This window comes from Tetrao urogallus (assembly GCF_951394365.1).
Source record: "Tetrao urogallus genome assembly, chromosome: 11".
Taxonomy (NCBI): Eukaryota; Metazoa; Chordata; class Aves; order Galliformes; family Phasianidae; genus Tetrao; species Tetrao urogallus.
In genome coordinates, this window is record NC_136824.1 from 19,676,629 (window position 1) to 19,695,970 (window position 19,342).

The 19,342-nt window shown below is 55.1% G+C and overlaps 1 protein-coding gene across 1 annotated transcript; it reads left to right on the forward strand.

The window, feature by feature from the left end:
- Nucleotides 1-493: 493 nt before the first annotated feature.
- On the forward strand, nt 494-13,147 carry SHF (Src homology 2 domain containing F; the record flags this gene model as incomplete). Its single annotated transcript, XM_079541031.1, has 7 exons — nt 494-973; nt 4,389-4,518; nt 5,424-5,642; nt 7,002-7,139; nt 9,538-9,709; nt 9,958-10,077; nt 12,961-13,147. The coding sequence occupies 7 exons, from the start codon at nt 494-496 to the stop codon at nt 13,145-13,147; spliced, it is 1,446 nt and encodes a 481-aa protein (XP_079397157.1).
- Between the last annotated feature and the right edge of the window lie 6,195 nt (nt 13,148-19,342).

Sequence of the window (19,342 nt, forward strand, 5' to 3'; positions counted from 1 at the left end):
TTGGGGATCTGGCGGGGTTTCTATGCTAGAAGCAAGCAGTGTGCGCTACTGCTATCCAAACAGCCTCTCCAGAGAACGGGATCCACTCAGCGCAGCCTTCCCATACAATTCAAGCTGCTCCCACTTCTCCTTCGCCGCCTCCCCAGCGGCTCTCTCTCCCGCGCCGAGGAGAGCGGGGGCAAACCGGGGTGAAGCAGCCAGCCCCGGGAGCAGCCCGCGGCGCCAAGGCAGGCCGGGTGGCGGCGGGGCGGGCCCCGCGGAGGGCGGGCCGGGCGGCGGGGGTGCGGGGCGGACCCGGGGGAAGCGGGCGGGGCGCGGTGGGAGCCGGGCTCGGGGAGCGGAGGGGGGGGGGAGCCGGGAGCGCAGCTCGGAGCCCCGCTCGGAGCAGTCGGCGCCGCGGCTCCGGCAGGTGGCACTGGCCGCCTCCCTCGGCCGCCTCCCCCGCTCCCCCCCCGGCCCGGTCTCCGCTGCCGCGCTCAGTCCGCCGGCGCCGATGCTGCTGAGCGGAGCGGCGGCCGGCTCGGAGCGCGGCGGCGGGGCCGGGGCCGAGGCCGGGGCCGGGGCCGGGGCCGGCGGCGGAGCTCCGCAGTGCGTGGGCACCATGGCCCGCTGGCTCCGCGAGCACCTCGGCTTCCGCAGCGCCAAGCCCGCGCCGCCCGCGCCGCCCAAACCCGACTACCGCGCCGGGCCGCCGCAGCCGCCCCCGCCGCCGGGAGGCGCCGTCGAGCCGCTGGCCTCGGCCCAGCCCGACATCGTGGCCGCGTACCGCCTGCAGAAGGAGCGCGACTTCGAGGACCCGTACAGCGGGGTGCCGCCTCCCGCCGCCCCCGACGGGCCCCGCTACGTCTCGCCCAAGCACCGGCTCATCAAGGTGGAGGCGGCCGAGAAGCCGCCCGCCTGTCCCGCGCCGTCCCCCGCTGCCCCCGGCTCGCCCCCCGCCGGCCCCGAGCCGCCCGACGAGCCGCCGCAGGAGGTGAGTGCCGCGGCGGGACCCGAGGGCTGCCGGCGCGTCTCCGACGGGTTCTCCGCGTCTCCCGGCGCTGGCTTCTCTGCGGAGGCGACCCGCGGAGCTCGGGACGTCTCCCCGGTGCCGGGCCGCCCTCCCCGGGCCTCCTTCCCCGCAGCGCCGTGAGCCTGCCGGGGCCTGCCCGGCCCGTGCCAGCTGCTTTGTCGGGAAGCGGCCGTGCCTCTTTGTCTGCCGCCTCCGAGCTGGGGATGGAGAGGAGGCGAGAGCGGTCCCCGGGCCGGTGGCACGCAGACGGCGCCAGGGACGAACCCGCGGCAGCGGGCGAGAGTCCGACGGGGCACCGTGCGAATTAAGGCTCGCGGGCGCCCGGCGGTGCTGCAAGATGGGGCCTGCCGGGCGAACTCCTCGCGGATCGGCCTGCTGAAGGGAAGGAGGGAGTTGTTGATAGAACAGTCGCGGGCGTCGCCTGACACGCCGGGGAAACGCGCGCCGAGCGAAACCCGGTCGGGGAACGCTGGATGCAGGCAAACAAGTCGTCTCCGGTGGATCCCGGGAAGTTGCTCTTAGTGCATAATTGCTGTTGGAAGGTTTGCGGCGGGGCCCGTTCAGCTGTGATCCCACGAGCTGCCCGCAGCAGAGCAGGGCTTCGGTTTGTTGGGGCCTCCGGGGGGTTCTTCCTCCTGATGGCACAGGGACGTGTGGTGCTGCAGCCCAGGGACTGGTCTATATCCATTGGAGTGCAATGAGAAGCTGGAAAGTGCAGCGAAGAGCCAAGGGCTCGGAGGTGGCTGGGGAAGCCCAGGTAGCAGCGTGGGTCCAGAGGATGCCCTTCATCATCACCCAGGCAGGCGGTGGTGAGGCTATCTCCAGATCCTCCCTCTTGATGAGGAGGAGGTTTCTCATTTTTTAGGGTTCTCATGATGGATGGAGGCAGTGCTTGAAGGGCTAGGTAAGCTGGAGATAAGCCCGTTAAAGCTAAAGCCATTTCCCTGGAGGAGCAGTGGAGCATGTACCACAGGGAGACCTTCTGCTGGGCTCAGGCACCTTTTCCAGCTCCCATCTGCTGCACTGGGTGGTGGGAGGGTTCCCTGCCCGCAGCATGGCTGGGTTGCTCGCTGTGTCCTTTGTGGAAGTGGCCCAGGAGGACTGAGGGTGGTCGCTGGAAGCTTGCTCACGCTTGTGGTGCCTGTGTCAGGGTGTCCTGAAGCACATGGCACCGGGTGGATCGTCATAGCTTTGTGCAGTCCGTGGGATGGATGGCATCCTGTGATGACGTGCTTAGGGCACGTTCTGCAGCAGCTCACGTTGCGTTATCAAATGTTCCGGAGGTGGTGGGGACCGGCACAGATCCTCCTCCCTCTGCTTGGTCCCTGTGCTCCATCCCCCACAGCTTGAGCAAGGGACAGATTCTTGAGATGTGCCATGCGAGGAACAGCATTGCCAGGATTTCCCTCGATGCACGTGAGACTTAGTGAGGGACCCCCTCATGGCACCACCATGCCTGAGCCCATGTGACACCTTTCTTGTCTGCTGTGAGATCTCCCCTTTGGGCCATCCCAACGGGGGCAAGAGACCACCACACGGGCATGTGTGGCTCCAAGTTTGCCAACATACTTAGGGTCAGCCCTGAGATGTGATGCTTCTGATGCAAAGCTTTTGCTGGGAGCACAAGGTCAGCACCGTGGCGTGTGGGAACGGCTGGCCAGGAAACTCCTGGGCGTGTGTCTTTCCTGCCAGAGCCTCTCAACTGAGTCATCCTGTGAGATGCTGTGCTGTTCGCCCCGGGCTCCCCACACCTCCTGTGCCCTGGGTGCAACCGTGTCCGGCTCCTGGGGCAGGGAACCAGGCCCTTCTTCTATGGCCAGCGTTTGTTTTGCTTTTGGGTTTGGCTTTGGTGCTAAAAGCTGAGCTGTGGGGTGATTCCCCTGGGGAAAAGGTCCTAGAGGTAAAATTAGGGAAATGTTGCACCCAAAGGAGAGGATGAAGCGGTGAAGTTATAACTCAGAGTGGCTCCAGTGTAAGGTGCTGCATGTGGAAGAGCATTTGAGCTGCTGTGCTGGTGTCCTGTCTCGTCTGAGTCTGCTCTGCATTGATGGGGTGGGAGAGGGAGGCTCCGGGAGCAGTGCCAGCAGCAAGCCAGGTGTCAGGCTATCTAGTAAAACACATCTAGGAAATGGGGCTTGTGGCAGGCTGTGATGCAGGCGGGTTTGGCAGAGGAACAAGCAGGCAACCCCTTCCTGACCCTGCTGCCACTGCGGAGCCAGAGAGCTCATAGCAGGCAGTGAGGGAGTGCTGGGCATGGTGCCTCTGATGGCACAGAACCTCCCAGGGACTGCGGGCCGCTGAGCAGCTGCATGTTCCCTGATGACTGCTGGGGTTTGCTCTGGGGGTGATGCTCTGCTGGTTGTGGGAGAGCTGCCCCTGGATGAGCTGGAGCTGCCCTAGGAGCCCTGGAGGGAGATGGGTGATGGACAAGACACCAAGGAGTTGTGGGGGTGTTTATAACTCCGGTTCCTGTCCCTTTTTCCTGCTGTGTTTTGTTGCTCCAGGCTATTGTCACTTTTCACAGGAAGGAGGAAAGAGGTGTTTTGTTTTAAACCCATTAATCGAAGAGCAGTCTGGCTCTGCCACTGGCTGTGGTGGAGTGGCAGATTGCACCCGTGAGGACAAACCTTGAGCTTGTTGTGTTTTCCTTGTGAAATCGTACCCAGGAGGCTCCTGGTCCTATTTCCTGGTGACTCTTGGTTGCTTGGGGGTCCCCTCCTGCATCACTTGTGATATATGGGGCCTGAGAAGGAAGAGAGGAAGCTATAGGCTGCTCGTAGTCCTTTTGCTAAGAGACGCCTAGATGCCTACAGATGTGCCTGCAGCCCTGACAAATAACCAGTGAGCTCCCAGTTTCACCAGTGCCTGCCAGCTTCCCTGAACTGGGTCTCAGGCTGCCTCAGAAAACATGGCCAAGCTGAGAGCCTTACTTTCGGAAACAACCTTGCTGGGGCATCTGTATGGGCGCTAGTGGCTTTGCTGGTGCCAGGCCAATGCTAACAGAGGAGGCTGGGCTGCCTTCTGCTCTGCTTGGCTCTGGCCCAGCTTCTGGGACAAAGGCTGGAGCGTTTCCACTGCTGAGAGCCTCATGCGGGTGCCTGGAAAGCCGCAGGCTGCCAGCACCTGCTCTGCAGGATTGCAGAGCCCACTTGGAGCCTTCCTCCGAAAGGAAAACAAAAGGGACAGGTGGAGTGGCAGCAACCCATGGCTCCTGCTGCCAGAACTTGGAGGCTCATCTGTCCCCATGGAACTTGAGGTCCTGGCTGCTGCTCTGGGTGCTCCTCATGGTGAGGTGGTGACATTTGAAGGGGCTTCAGCTGGTCCCTTGGAAAGGCAGGGAATGGCCTAACCTTTCTCCCATCCTTCCCTTTTCCAGCTGGCTGTCCTGGAGGACTACGCAGACCCCTTTGATGCTGCGCAGGTGGCTGGTAGCCAGGCAGGGGTGGAGAAGGTGACAGAGAACGATGGGTATATGGAACCGTACGAAGCCCAGAAGATGATGGCTGGTAAGGTGGAAAGTTCTGTGCAAGGACCACTGCATTCTTCCATTTCCTGCTGCTCTGTGAATTTGGTGGCCACTGCTCTGTTCCTTGCAGCCTGTGCTGGCACCAGGTCTCGCAGGGGTGGCCACCAAATCCGGTGGATGGCTACAGAGGAGCACAGCTGCTTTGCAGCCAGATTTTCACAGATTTACATGTGTGATAGGTTGGCCACAGACAGAGCACTTGTAAAGGCTACATGAGTATTAAAGGCCCCTCAACACTTCTGCTTGCAGTGCTGCTCGTGAGGTTGAGCCAGGAGAGACATGACATTCGATGGGTCTGGCACAGAGCAAGATGGATGTGGGAGCTATTTAATTTGGTTATGGCTGTTGCAGAGCGTGCTGTTGTCTGCTGCAGCAGCAGGGTCCCCCACGGTTTTGTTTATGGCTTGAAAGCAGGCGAGGTGAGAGCACGTACTCCCAGAGGCATTGCTCTGACTGCTGCAGTGCACGCAGGGCTGCATGCTCCAGGCTCTGGCTCTGCTTTCCTGTCCTGTGGTTTCTCTGGAGCAAATGGTTTCTGTAAAGCTCGTGCAGCTTTTGGAGGACATTGCTGCTTTCTTGGAAGAGTCAGCATCAACAAGGAGTCTTATTGTGTCTGTGGAGAGATTTTTTGTTCTGCTCAAGAGTTGGACATTTAGTTAAACACTGCACTGTGGGGAGAGCAGGTATCCTGATGCTGGTAACTGCTCAGGACCCTGCTGTCTGGCAGTTGAGCTGCTTGTGACAGGCAGTTGCTGGAGGTTTGGGCCCTCTCTGTCACTTGTGCTTCCCACCCTACATCACCCTCAGGTGAAACCAAGCTCTTTTGTCTGGTTTTGGGGACTGTGACCAAGTGAGAAGCTCACATTCTGTTCCATTTTCTGCTAGAGATCCGCCAGAAAGGCTTACGGGAGGCTCCAACCCGGCCACTTCACCTCTACGACACTCCTTATGAGCCCATCTCTGGAGGGCTGGATGTGGACACTGACCGCCCTGCCTGTCCCAGGCCTAGGGAATCTCGATTGCCTGAGGATGATGAGCGGCCGCCGGAGGAGTACGACCAGCCCTGGGAGTGGAAGAAGGAGAGGATCTCCAAAGCTTTTGCAGGTGAGCTGGGATGGAGGCAGCCGGAGTTTTGAGAAGCAGCTACTGATGCCGTGTAGCATTTTGTAGTGGGGAAGCTGGGATGGTGGTGTCAGCTTCTGCGTTTCTGTGTCTCAGGGAGTGATGTTTCACTTGCACAGTGGCTGTTTGTCTTCAGCAAGGCTTGTGGCAGCCAGACTGTGTGGGGCTGGTGGATGGAGCTGCCTTGGCAGCCTATCCAGTGCCATCTTCAACTGCCTGACTGATCAGCATCTCTGGTGCCAGCTGACTCCCGTCTCCCACCCCAAGTTACAGGGCCAGGGCTCCATCTCCAGCCCAGGAAGAGCTCTGCTTCCTTGAGACCACCTTTTGCAGGAAGGAGGGCTGGGCTGTCCCTGGCAGGCTTTGGCCAGACGAACGTCCATCCCCCTGACCTGTTTATCCATGATGCGGGATCGATTGTGTTTGTGTTTGTTAATGAGGAAATCCATGCTGTGCATTAGTGCTGGCTCCATTGCCAGCACTGGCTAATTGCCATGCTCTTATCTAAGATGCATTTGAATTTGCAGCAGTGTGTCTGTGCTGCTGCTGGTGTGCACAAGGCATGAGCCTGTGATGGCAGTGGAGAGGCGTGGAGGCTGGGGCTTGGGAGTGATTCACCTTTTGAGTGAATGTGACACTGGTGTCTGATTGTCCCTGTGGGTGGCTGGGATTTGGGTCCTGGCACCCTGAGCTGAGGATTCAATTGGGCTGGATTTGTGCTGAGGTATCTGTGTGGGGGATTTGCCCATTGCCCCTGGGTGGAGGAGGTGCATTCGTACATCTGGCTCATGCATAGATGCTGCCCAGGACGCTCCAGGTTAGCTCTGAGTCTGGAAGGAATTAATGCATGGCAAAGCCAGTTGCCATGCCTTGGCATGTGTGTGGGATCTCAGGAGCATCCTGAGATGCTGGAATCTCCCTGCTGGTCCCCCCGTTGAGACACAGTGGTACCAGCACTGGGCTAATCCACTGCGAGCTGCATCTGCGCTCCCTTCCCTGCTGCTGCAGACTGCCTGCAGCCACCTCGTCATAGACTGCTCGTCCTACAGGATTCTGGCTGTCACCTGGAGCTTTGCTGGTTCTGGATGCCTGTCTGGGCAGCCAGCACCCTTTCCCCTTCCACCCCTCTTCCTCCTGTCACCTCCCTTAGCCCCATCTCTGCTGGTGGTGGCTGTGGGTCCCCTTGGCCAGCACATGGCTCCTGGGAATTCAGTCTTTACCTTACAGCTGCTGTTTTTCTCACGAGGTCTGGTGTTGCTGACATTTTTTTTCTAAGCCTTCTCTTTCTCTCTTTCTCTTTCTCTCTCTTCCTACCCCTCCCTCACCCCTCCTTGTATCCAGTTGAAATCAAGGTCATTAAAGACCTGCCATGGCCGCCACCGGTGGGACAGCTCGACAGCGGTGAAACCCCCCCGGACAGTGAGGCCAATGCCTCCGTCCCCCCGCAGCACGGCCCGCAGAGCTACGAAGATGCCAACGGTGGGTGTCGCATGACAACTGGGGTCCGGGGGGGCTCGGCCGATGCCTGCTGGGACTCTACCAGCACTGTGCCACGCTCTGCAGGTCCCTTCCCTCCCCATCCCCCCCACTCCTCCTCCTCTTCCTCCTCTTCCTCCTTGGCTTGCCCGTCCCGGGCAGGACACACATGTTGTCCTTGCATTTTCCACATCTCTGGTTACATGATATCTTTGTGCCTGCGGTGGTCGAGCTGCACCGGGGGATTTTTCAGTGGCAGTTATTATTGACTGTTTTGTTCCCTCCTCTTTGCCTCCAAATTCCCAGCATTTGATGGCCGCTTTTAGCTTTTCTTTTTGAGCATTTAGTTGATGTTTTCCTGTGACTCTTAATATGCAATCCCCTTATGGGCACGATACCAGCTAATTCAGATCTCACCACTGAAATTTGGGGTTATTTTTTCCCCAGGTGCATCCCTTTGTCATTCAGCATCACTCTGTTTCACCTGTTGTTTCCCTGCCTTACTGTTCAGTGGCAGGAGATCCCTCTGGATTCCCAGCTCTTGCTTTCACTATCCTGAAGAGCTCCATCTCCCAGACACGCTTTGTCATCTCAGGTTTGCCTTTCTGCAGAGCCCTTTTTGTGCATGCTGGGAGGCAGAGCCCCTGCTAAACTCTCCTTGAGCTCTGCTGGCCATTTCACTTACAGCAGCCAATGACTGCGGCTTCTCTTTTGACCCATTATTAATTTTTTAAGGACCTTGTTCTGTAGTAAGGTTTTTTACAAGAGCATCGTCTAAAGGGCTTCTGTCAGAACCCACCCAGGCTGGTGGGTCCGGACTGGGCTGGCCTTACTTACATGAGACCAATGTGTGAGACGTGACTTTGCAGCATGCTGTGCCCACCCGTGCGTCACTAAGGCTGTTCCTGATGGATGCTGTGATATGCCAGCTGCGGACATCTGATTTCCTTATCTGCAATTACCCAGATCCCTGCAGAGCTTCGTACAGACCCCGCTGGCTCCCCACAAGGTTGCGTGTGACGGCCGATGTTGCTTCGCAGGGACACCCTGCAGCAGTGTGGCTGCCCCACGTGCCCTCCTGGTGAGGCCACAAGCTGAGCTCATCCCAGAAAGAGAAGGGCCTAATGGAAAACTTCCCGCTTCTCTTTGTACGACAAATGCAGGTGTCACGCAGAACTAATTTGTGTGCTGCACAGCCACCTCCTTCCTCTGTCATTTGTTATCCGTGCGGTCGCTCTGAAGACATCGGTTTGTCATTTTTCCTGGCTTAAGCAACACAAACGCTCATTTTCATTTTGACTCGCTTTGTTGTGTTAAGTTTATCTCGACGGAGTTACGTGTTATTTTCTACTGTCCCTGTCTGGGGGTGACTTGAGCTTCTTGAAGGATGTCTTCTCCATCCCGGGGACTTGTTTTTAATATCCTGTTTAATCATGTGCATGCCTCTGCTGCTCTCTGACAGATACTATGTATTTCTTCTGAGCCTCTAATATGATGACTGTGTGCTGCTAGCAGGAGCTTCAGCCTTCTGATTGCCTGACTTTTTAATGATTGCCCCAATTTTTTAAGGTGATGAGTTGAAATTGAAGCCTCTAGCCGGCTGCTACAGGCAAGGGCAAGCCCATGTAAAAGCTGAACCTCTGCAGAGGCATGGCCTGAGCACCTCGTTCCTCAGCTCCTCCTGAGGAAATTTGAGCTGAGATGTTTGCAGAGGACTGAAAAAACTGCATTGGTGAACAGGGAAGCTTATCCCGAGGGCCGGCTCCAGCACACCCACCCTTGGGGCAGTTGTGCTCTGCAGCAGCATCCGCCAGCAGCTCTGCCGATCAATAAGTAATTTGTGCGAGGGGGCTTGCTTGGCAGGGGAGCAATAATGAACTCTCTGGAGGAGGGAGAAACAATATTATTAATGCTGAAATCATCTTGCACGGAAATAACATTCAGTGGGAGGCTGGGTCCCCAGGGCACATCTTGGTTAATCCCCCTCCTGCTTCTTCCTTCAGCTCCATCTTCCTCACTCCTCTTTTCTTCTTTTCAAGATTGGAGAGCCTCTCAGTACTAATTCTCTTGATGGAGATGCCTAATTGTATGCTGCAACCACCGAATCTCGTTACATTAGCAACACACATAAGCTCTCTGAGCTTATGAAACCTTACTGGAAAATATTTCCAGGGACTGGGGCATGGTGAGAACCCCGCTCTGCGCTGAGTCCTGGGGGTGGATGCTGCATGGAGCTGCCCTGTGCTGTCCTCGTATGGGGACGGGGCAGTGAGAGGGACCCAGTGTGATTTGGCATGGCTCTGGCTGTCTCTGCAGCCTTCTTCTGCATGGGGAGAACTGGGTTTGTTTGCAGTCTGTCAGACTGTCCCTGCCACCGCTGTGATGTCCGTCTGTCTTGCAGGGCCATCAGAGGGGCTGGGCTATGGCCGCACCTCACCCTGCAGGGAGGAGAAGGCTAGGGCTGCCCTCAGACATGGTACCAGCAGCCTCAAGAGCACCAAGGCATTGAGCACGGAGCCTGGTCCCTTCCTTGGGGAGAGGATTGACCCCGCGCTGCCCCTGGAGAGCCAGTGGTGAGTTCTGTGTGCTCCAGGTGGCTCTTTTGTATCCCCATCGCTGTCTTCCCCTCACTTTCTTCCCCAGCACTGTGTTTCTGCCACCTCCTACTTGTCCCCGCTGCCTTCCTTAGGCTACCCCTGCCCCCTGGCACCCTCTGCCACCCGCACCCCTTATCCCCAGCATGGGGACTGGTGTTGCTGCTGCCGCGAGGCTCTGTGCTGCTTGAAGCATGCATGTAGCCAAGTCCCTCTCCCCCCCGCAGCTGGTATCATGGGGCCATCAGCCGGACGGACGCAGAGACGCTGCTGAGGCTCTGCAAGGAGGCCAGCTACTTGGTGCGCAACAGTGAGACCAGCAAGAACGACTTCTCCCTCTCCTTGAAGTGAGTGAACCTGTGCAACCTGGGGGGCTGCAGCTGGGGCCGTGCTGCGCTGTCTTTGTGGCGGAAGTGATGCCATGCGTGTACCCCCAGTGCTTTGGGGGCTTGGAACAGCACACTCCACAGGGCTGCTCGGGGACAACAGCAGGGCTTTGGAATACGAGATCTGCCTTTCTTTGTGGGGTGGCACAGGCTTTTGACGTTTGGTTTGGTGTCTGGCAGAAGCGTCTCTTGGGAAGACTTCCAGAGCTAGAGGCACACTGCTTTCCCCTTGGCAGTGCTCATAATCCCTCAGACGGATAAAATGATGTGCCCTATTACTCATTTGAATGTATGTGATTACAGCTTCCAGCTCTGGCTTATTGCTACCCCTTTTTGTAGCTGAATTTCATGAGAAAATAAAGTCTGTACAATCCTGTTATTTATGGAAATGTACCCAGCCCTTCTTCCCCAGCCCTCTTAAATGCTGAAGCCGTTCCTTAGCTGTGTGGTAGAGAGGACACTGTGCTGCTTTGATTTCTCAGCAGGGAAGCCTCGCTTCCACAGCATGGCTGGGTTTCTGCTTGAGTCAGGAGGGGATCTTTGCACCTTCCCCAAATTTTCCACTTTCTCTGAGAGCCAAAGCTGCATAAAGCATCAAGGTACATGCACAGAGCTCCATTCCTAGCTCCTTGGGGAGTCTCAGGGCAATCTGAACCTGCAAAAATAAAGCTGCTTCTGTCCTGAAGATGATGATGGATTAGCAAATACTTCCTTGTCCTTCTGCAGGGCTAGTACATTAGCTCTCTTCCTGGCACGTAGGAAAAAAGTATTGAGCACTTCAGTCATCCCTGCCTGACGGCAGACCAGGTGTCCCTACCCTTTTCTCAATATACCCAATATTTTCCCAGTGGTCTCTGTACCTGTATTGCTACCTGGCAGATTCAGCCTCCCCTGTTTATTTTCCAGTGCCACAGTTTTGAATTAGATTTCTCCATCTCTTTTTTTTTTCCTTTTTTTTTTTTCTTTTTATTTCTGCCTTCAGCACCAAAGTGGGGCAGATGTTTATCTGGAAAAAAAAAAAATGTATCTGTGCTTCCTTCTGTGCTTGTAGCCTTTAGATTAGACAGCAAACCTCTTGCAAAAGCTCATCGCTTTCATTTCTTTGTCGGAATTTTTACTGATGCTTGAGTTTTCTCAGTAATGTTTCCTTGCCTTGGGGCGAGCTCTTCTGAAGCAACAGCTTCTGCTGATTGGTGAGTGGTGTTGGAGGCCATGAGATGTCCTCTCAGCCACCAGTAAGCCATTACATGTGTCTGAGAGGTGGCATCGGGATTGGTGGGACTCCCTCCCTCTCCAGCGTGGCTGCCCCCCAGGTCAGCTGAAAAGCTCTGATACTGCGTATTTCCCCATTTTCACAGCTTCCCTACTATTCAGTCATCTCTTTGGATTTTTTCTCCCTGAGTCTCGTGGCAAGAATGCCCTTCTCAAATGGCACACGTGGGTGGGACGTAGCCTTGCAGCTCTGTGCTTCTGCCCACAGGAGGCTGCATCCCATCCAAGAGCTGCTCAGGCAGTGTCCAAGATCTTCGTCTGCAGAGACCGCACAGTCTCAGGAATGTGATTTTTACTGTGTTGCCTTTCTCTATAGAGCCTTTTCAAGGAACATCCCTTGGGATGCTTTTTATATAGCTCTAAGCTGCTTGCCTGCATCTATCTCTCTTTCTCTTTCTCTCTCTTTTTTTTTTTTTTTTTTTTTTAACTATTTTTCTCGAGGAAGGAGGAATGACTGAAGAGATGATCTGAAAGTGGAGCTCTGGTGCTGATCCCCAGTCATTTTGTGTTGCCTTAAAGGAAAATGTGCACAAAAGAGAGCAGCAGGAGCCTGCCAGGTAGCTGGGAGGCTTAACCCTGTCATGACCACTCTGGCTGTGCTGCTTCTCAGAGTGCTGTGGGCAGGATTATGCTGTATTAACTGCTCAGAGGATGAGTCACTGGCAGCTCATTCCTTCCTGAAGGCAGCTGAAGCTGTGCTGTGGAGGCTGGAGGCTCTCTGTGCCCGTTGCATGGTGCAGAGGTTGCAGCAGCTGCTGGCTGTGACTCTGCTGGCTTTTCAGTGTGCTCCCTTGAGCATTTCCAGTCTCAGTCACATCTCTGAGCTTGCAACATAAACCTAGGGAGCAACTGGGGCAAAACCCACCTCGCTATGGACCTTGTGTGGCAGCTCTCCTCCAGCACTTACCCTGTACTGAGCCCTGTGTGTGCCCCAGACACAACCCCTTTCCCGGTGGGGTTGGCTCCCTGCTTCTCAGCTCCTAAATGGATTCTGCTAATGCAGCTGCTCTGTCCATTATGGGCACCGTCTCCAGCCGGGGGGATGGGACTGGCCTGCACAGCACTGGATACGGCTCAGCATTGCTGATGAGGTCCTGTCTGCTTTTAAGTCATCAATATTTTGCTGTAATGTGCATTCCAGACGCTGCAGACAGGCTGTGGCTCTCCTCAGAGACGCAAATTAATAGCAACAGGGCCATTAGCCCGTCACTTGGAATCAGAGCTCATGGCAGTATCTGCCTGCGCAGCCGCGTGTGGCTCAGTGCCTGTGCTGTGCCGGGAAATGGCCTCGCTATGCTGAGCGGGTTTTATGGGGCCTGCAGTGATGGTAAAGGGAGGGGGGGCACAGCCTGAAGGAGGAAATCCTGCTTTGCTGCAGCAAGGCAGGGGATGCACCAGCCTGACGCCTCCCGGTGTGACTGCTGTGTGAGCTGGGGTGGCTGTAAGAAGGGCTTCATTCCCACTGGGCTGAGAGCTGCAGGACCGGAGAGCGATGTGAGAAGGGCCATGGCTGAGGGGTGGGGGTCTGGGGACTGCTGTCTCCTCTAACCCTGCCTCTGTCTTTCCTCACAGGAGCAGCCAGGGCTTCATGCACATGAAACTATCCCGGACCCAGGAGAACAAGTACGTGCTGGGTCAGCACAGCCCGCCCTTTGACAGCGTGCCAGAGATCATTCATCACTACGCCAGCCGCAAGCTGCCCATCAAGGGGGCTGAGCACATGTCCTTGCTTTACCCGGTGGCTATCCGCACTCTATAGCTGTCACCACGCACGAGCCGAGCTCGAAGCTGTGTGGACCTGAAGGTGGCCTGTCTGCAGGGCCGAACGCTGCTGTAGTGGATGGGCACCAGAGCAGCGAGCTGGGCACAGATGGTGTTACTGGGGACTTTGGCAGCTAGACCCCTCGTCATGCTCTCACCTGGGGTTCCTGTGTGCCATTGTGCCTGCTGGGATGGTGGCAGGGAGAAGGAGCTGAGTGGGAGCATCCATGTGCTGCCCTCACCCTCTTGGGAAGCAAGGACTGGAACTGGGGCCCCGGAAGGACATGAGGGGAGCAAGGTGCAGGAAAGGGGGGAAGAAGTATCCTGGGATGTCTCCTGAGGGCACCTGGCTCTGCCCATGTCCTGCGCGACAGAGAGGATGCCCTGTGCCTGCTGGTGAGGAGGCTGGTGCTGTCACAGTAAGGCACAGAGGGGGAGGCTGCTGGGGCTCCCACCCGTGTGGGTGCTTGGTGCTCCTTGCCTTCATTTGCCAAATGTACATAGTAACTGGTCAGAGCTGCGCATGCAGCACCACTGCCTAATAAAGCGATGGATGCACGGTCACCTGCTCTGCAGGGACTCTGTACCCTCAACCCAAAAGCTGGGTGGGGAGCTGGCACGACAAAACTCTGCTAAACAGCAGGGAGGGGATTTTACTAAGCAAAATTGCTTCATTTTTCATTCTCATGTACAGAGAACTGAGTAGTTCAGCACAGTCATCAGTGACACGGGACAAAAGACAGCTTTCGTGTCCTGAGTGTGTCTTTGAGACCCTTTGTGGGCGGCAGTAAGCTGGGTTTGCCTGTTATGCCGGGCTGAGGGGGATGCTCTTGAGGCTCCTTGGCTTGTTTTGCTTCACCTCTTGTAAACCTTAGGCAAAATCCCTGAATTTCCCAGGTTTGTCCTCTTCCCTGGATGTGTAGTGGCTCTAGCCCTGTTTGTCTTCCAGACACCCTGTCTGTGGGGCAGGTTGTTTCTCCTCTTCCTATGTCTGAAGTTACATGCTCCCAGGACAAAGCTGATCCTGTTGCTTTGCTGGGAGGGTGGAGATGGTCCGTGGGACCATGAGAACTTTGTACAGGCTCTGACATTTTCTAAACTCAATCCATAGCTGAGGAATTGCTGCTTCAATGGCCTATCGTGGCTTTGGGCTTCTGTGGGGGCACAGGCTGCGTGCTGCATGAGGCCTGCAGAAGCCATGGTGCTTTGTTCCCCGATGTTCAGCCTCCACTACTTCTTAAAAGGCTGTGGTTTGAGTTTGTCTCGGGCACTTAGTGTCTCCTTACAGCAGTGTTCAGCTGCTGGCAGCCCTGGCTGCCTCTCCCCAGCCCAACAAGGCACCTTGTCCAGTGGGGATGGAGCGACTCTGGCTGGAGGGTTTTTCTCCTGGAACTGCTTCTGTGAGTACCAGAGCATGCAAAAAGGGTTGGAGATGCTGGAATGCATCTGCAGAGATGCTCTTAGGTGCCCTAGCTGCATTGAAAATGCTTTAACAGGCTCTTGCTTTGTATTGCTACTGCCTTCCTAGTGACTGGCAAGAAAAGCAGAGGCTACTTGAATCCATGCAACCAGGGAAGAAAAGCACAGGAGAGCTTCACCATGTATTCTGAGTTGTTTTTCTCCCTTGAGAAATGGTGGCAAAGAACAAAGTGGCTGGCAGCTGCCTGCACCAGCGAGCTTGTGTCCTGTCAGTGAAATCCCACCTATGCAGCCTGGCTGCATATTAGGTGTCCCTGCCAAACAGAGAGCAGCTGGGTTTGGCTTAAAAATCAGGACAAGGTGTGACTAGGCTGGTGTTCGATGGACACTCACAGGCACGTAGCTTCTGGCCCTCCCCTCCTCTCATTTGCCCTGGGGATTTTTGGCTCTTGCTTCAAAAGCCTGATTGTGGTGGAGGATTTTGCCTGCGTTGTTCGGCCTGATGGCCTGCTGGAAGATGCTCAGGACGGAGCGATGCTCAGCTTCCCCAAGCCAGCCTGGTCAGGGTTTGGACCTGAGCTTCTCAAATCGAGCAGATCCATGCAGGTCCTGCACATCTGGGGTCTCGTTTAGGGATTCCCACAGAAAGTATATTGCTCTGAGCATGGCTCTGGGTCTGGAATACTGTTGCATCCTCTCTTTGTGATCCTCAGGCGCTTCTCAGAAAATGTAGATGGATTGAATCTTCAAACGGGACTTAGCCCTGTTTTTGCTCTCCTGTGAGTGAAATGAGTTTTGTTGGGAAATAACAGAAGGGCAGATGTTGTAACAGGGATAGTGTAGTGACAGGGGATCTCCATTCATGAGTGAGCTCAACTCTAGGATGGACAAAGACCCGAGCAGCCTGATGTGGCTTTGAGATTAACCCCCCTGAGGGCGTGAAGGTGGTCAAGAGACCTTTCTTTGTAGCAGTTCCCAACCCACTTGTTGTCCCAGCAATCCCCCACACCCCGCAGCTGCCTCTGTTCTCCATCCTTCCTCCCTGTCAGTGAAACAGCTCTGCCATTCATTGCCTGATCTCTAGTTCCTTGCTAAGCCCTCCATAATTGCCAAACTGCTTTAGCATGCTGTAGGCCGTGATAATGAAGGAAAGAAGTTTGTTTCGTAATTGGATTAGTGCTGCTGGGAGCGTGATCTTGCACAGAGGTCAGGTTGGAGCTGCACAGCTCTGGAGCCCCACACTGCTCTTCCTGGTTGTGGGCCAGCTTGGGTCTGTGCTTGCTCCTGCAAAGGCCTTTGCTGGCCAAAAGACACAGCATTGCAGGAGGAAGGCATCCCAGAGCTGTGAAGGGTTGATTCAGGGCTGAATTTGAACCTGCCTTCCTTGGAAATAGGAATGTTTGCTGAAACTCTGTTAGCATCTGCAGTATCCCTTGCCTGCTAGGAATGAAGCGGTTTGGTTAGGGTCAGGCTTGATGTGAGCTTCATCACCTTTCCCAGCACGAGCCCTCAGGGCTCCTGAACACCAATAGCTGATCCTTGTGGGTTTGGGTAAAACCCATGTAGGCAGTTGTCCATCATCGATGCCCCCCCCTCCCTGCCTCTCTGGCCTGCAGAAGTGCTGTTAAACCTAAGCCTGGTGATTAGATTAAACCCCAGCCCTATCAGTGATGCCTGAGTTGCTTGGATGTTTCTGAGAACAGTGCCCTGTGTCCTGTCTCCAGCCACGGCAATCTCCAGTGCTGCAGGAGAAGGATCAAACAAAACCTCAGCTGACAAAGTTTATAGCGGAGTGGAGAAATTTGTTCCCGACCCCTGCAGGCTACCAGCAAAACGTGCAGCGTAGCACGTGTTGTGCACACATGGCACACACATGGTGTGGCTGAATGCCTCCTTTCAAATCTCGTGGAGACCAGCATGTTTGACGCAAGGGGCAGCTTCAGCTCCTGACTCAGAGTCCACCCTTGCTCAGTTCCTTTGGTGTACTTCCCCAGCATCATCTCAAAGCAGTTTCTTGTTCCTGCTGCCCTCTTTGGAAACTGTCCCAAAACATCTGTGCTCATATGCTTCCACCTAATTTTCAGTCTACACTTGTGATGAGTTCTGTCCTTTACACAGTTTTGGGGAGGGCTGTCTTTAAAGCAGCATGCTTGGGCAGATCTTGTGGGTGAGATCTTCCCAGTGCCTTGCTACTGGTGCAGCTCTGTCCTTCTTGAAAACTTAGCCTCGCTCTCATCCCTGAACTGTTTGCTGTTGGTATTCATGGGGTCACTCCAATACTAGGGGTGAAGACAAAATCCTAGAAATACCTCTTCACTCAGAGACACCCTTGTTAATACAAACCATCATTTACTTGATTAGCTGGTTCCTCCACTGTAACCATACCCACCACTCCCGTCATTGGAAACTGGTTCCTGTTTCTCCAACCAGCCTTAATGTGCTGCATAATCTTGTCTAAGAAGTTACTTATGAGAGAAGATCATTAAATTAAAGTGACAGAATGTATCTGTGATAAATTGTTTTCATTTGCCTTCCTATCTTGAAGCTGGATTTCCTTCAAAACCTGCTCAGAGCCTCAGAAGTCTGTATGTTTGAATCTCTTTCCTTTTCTGGGAGGCGTGTCAGCTGAATTTGCTTGCTGTTTAAGCTCTTTTCATGTTACCCTAAATCTGGTCCTTTTTTCACAGTGATATGACCGTGCTCCTTTCCTCCTTTATCTCATGCAGTATCTCCCCATTGACCCTCATCTCATGCATTGGCAGCATGTCCTCACCTGGTGCCTGGGGCACTGTCCCTCACGCCCTGCTCAGCCTGGTGACCCGCGCAGCTACGAGCCTTTCATTTCCAGGATAAAAGTATGCATGCTGAATTTTTCTCCATTAAATGGCAGTGCACAGCAAGCCCTGCTTTGTGCCGGCGTGGGACCAGCAGCTCTCTGCACATGCATGTCCTCTCTCGCTGTTTGTGTTCAGGGTAGGCTTGCTGTGCAGATACAGTGCACTGTGATTTACTGCCCATATGCAGCATTACAGCCTCTCTGCGCATGCACAGCATGTCATGATTTACTGTAGGCATTAATGGTTACCTCTCGGCACATTCGCAGCTCGTCTGGTTTTATGCCCGTGCTCAGTGCTGTCTCTCTGGCGGTACACAGCCTGGTCCTATTTACACGCTAGGCTCTTTCACCTCTTTGCCCCACTTGCTGCTCACACATGCCTCTATCTCTCTCTGAGGAGCACAGTCTGCCCAACTAGCCACTTGCACACAAGGCGATCTCCAATTTACCACACATGCAATGGATGGGTGCTCCGTGTGGTGTAGTGTGGCCTCCGTGTGCTCATGACATCCTGATCTATTGCATGCGTGTTAGTAGCAAGTCCTGGTTTGTCATGAAGTGTCGTGCAGCCCCTGCACAGGCGCAGTGCAGCGCTGCTATCTGCATGTGTGCAAGCGCTGTCGTTGTGTTCTGACATCTGAGCACCCCCTCCTTCCTTATTTATGGTACAGACTGCAGGCTCTGTGCTGTGTGGAATTCCCTTTACTTCCTACACATGCGGGCTTTCTGGACCCTCCCCTGCCCATGGCCATCTGTTCTGTCCCTTGTAACTGTGCCTCACAAGGGCTGAGATGCAGCCTTGCATCACCACCGTGGGCTGCCCTGGCTGATAGCCTACTCTGCGAAGGTGTAGGCTGCGAAGGTGTTGCAGTCCGGTCTCTGGAAGGCAGCAAGACCTCTTGTCCTGTGAAGGTCATTTAACCAGAGCTCCAGGTGCCATCTGGATTGCAGCATCTCTGGTGAAGCCTTTCCAAAGGATGCTGATGGGCTGCCAATGACTAACCCCCACCCTTGGCTTGAGAGAGCAAAAGGGGAAAAGTGTCCTGTCAGAGCACACAGAAATGCTTCAGAGGGCAGAATGGACCGTGCACATGCTCAGCAATGTTGACTGCTGTCACTTGAAGACTTTGCAGAATGTACCCATCAGGCTCACACCAGGGAAAGTGAGGAAGGTGTGACTCCCAGCTATGGCATACAACTGCCTGTGAAGGAAGCATGGGAGAGTCAGAGTCTCCTATCACTTGCTCTGGGAAGGTTTGTAGTCCTGGTTGTGACACTGGAGGACAGCATGCGCAGGGAGCTGTCAGCTGGAGGGGGGCTGGTGGGTGGGTGAGGAGGGGAGGAGCTATGTCTCCTGCAGTTTGTTGCAGGGAATGTGGCTTCTGGTTTTACTACAGAAAGCAGCACATCATACACCAGAGTAGACAAGAGACTAAGCACAGGGGTGTCCTCAGTGCAGTCCTCCAGAGGGCCCCACTTAGTTGAAGGTCTCTCCAAAATCCATCTTTGGGCTTTGTGGCTGTGGCCCTGCCTGCCTGCAGACTGTATGGTAATTCTGGCAGTTCTCACAGGCAGTTACTGCTCCTGCTATCAGTGTTGTGATAATTGTCCCCGCGGGGCTGGTCCTGCTCAGGGCCATTAGCAGCAAGATCCTTTCATCAGAATATGTCTCATTCTTGTCTTGCCAACTACAGTAAATGTCTGTCTGTTACCGAGGCTAACTGCATGTAACGGCACCAGGTTGGGTCACTCTGTAGTGGGGGCTGATTTTCATACGCTTGCAGGATTCTTAGCATGTGGAATGTCCTCCCCCCGGCTCTGCCATCCATTCAGCAGTGCAGCTGCTATGCCTGCGGTCTCTGCCGTGTGGAGAGTGGAGCAGGTGATCCCTCCCTGATGGCAGAAGCGATGCTGATTTCCATTTAGATAGAGGAATTT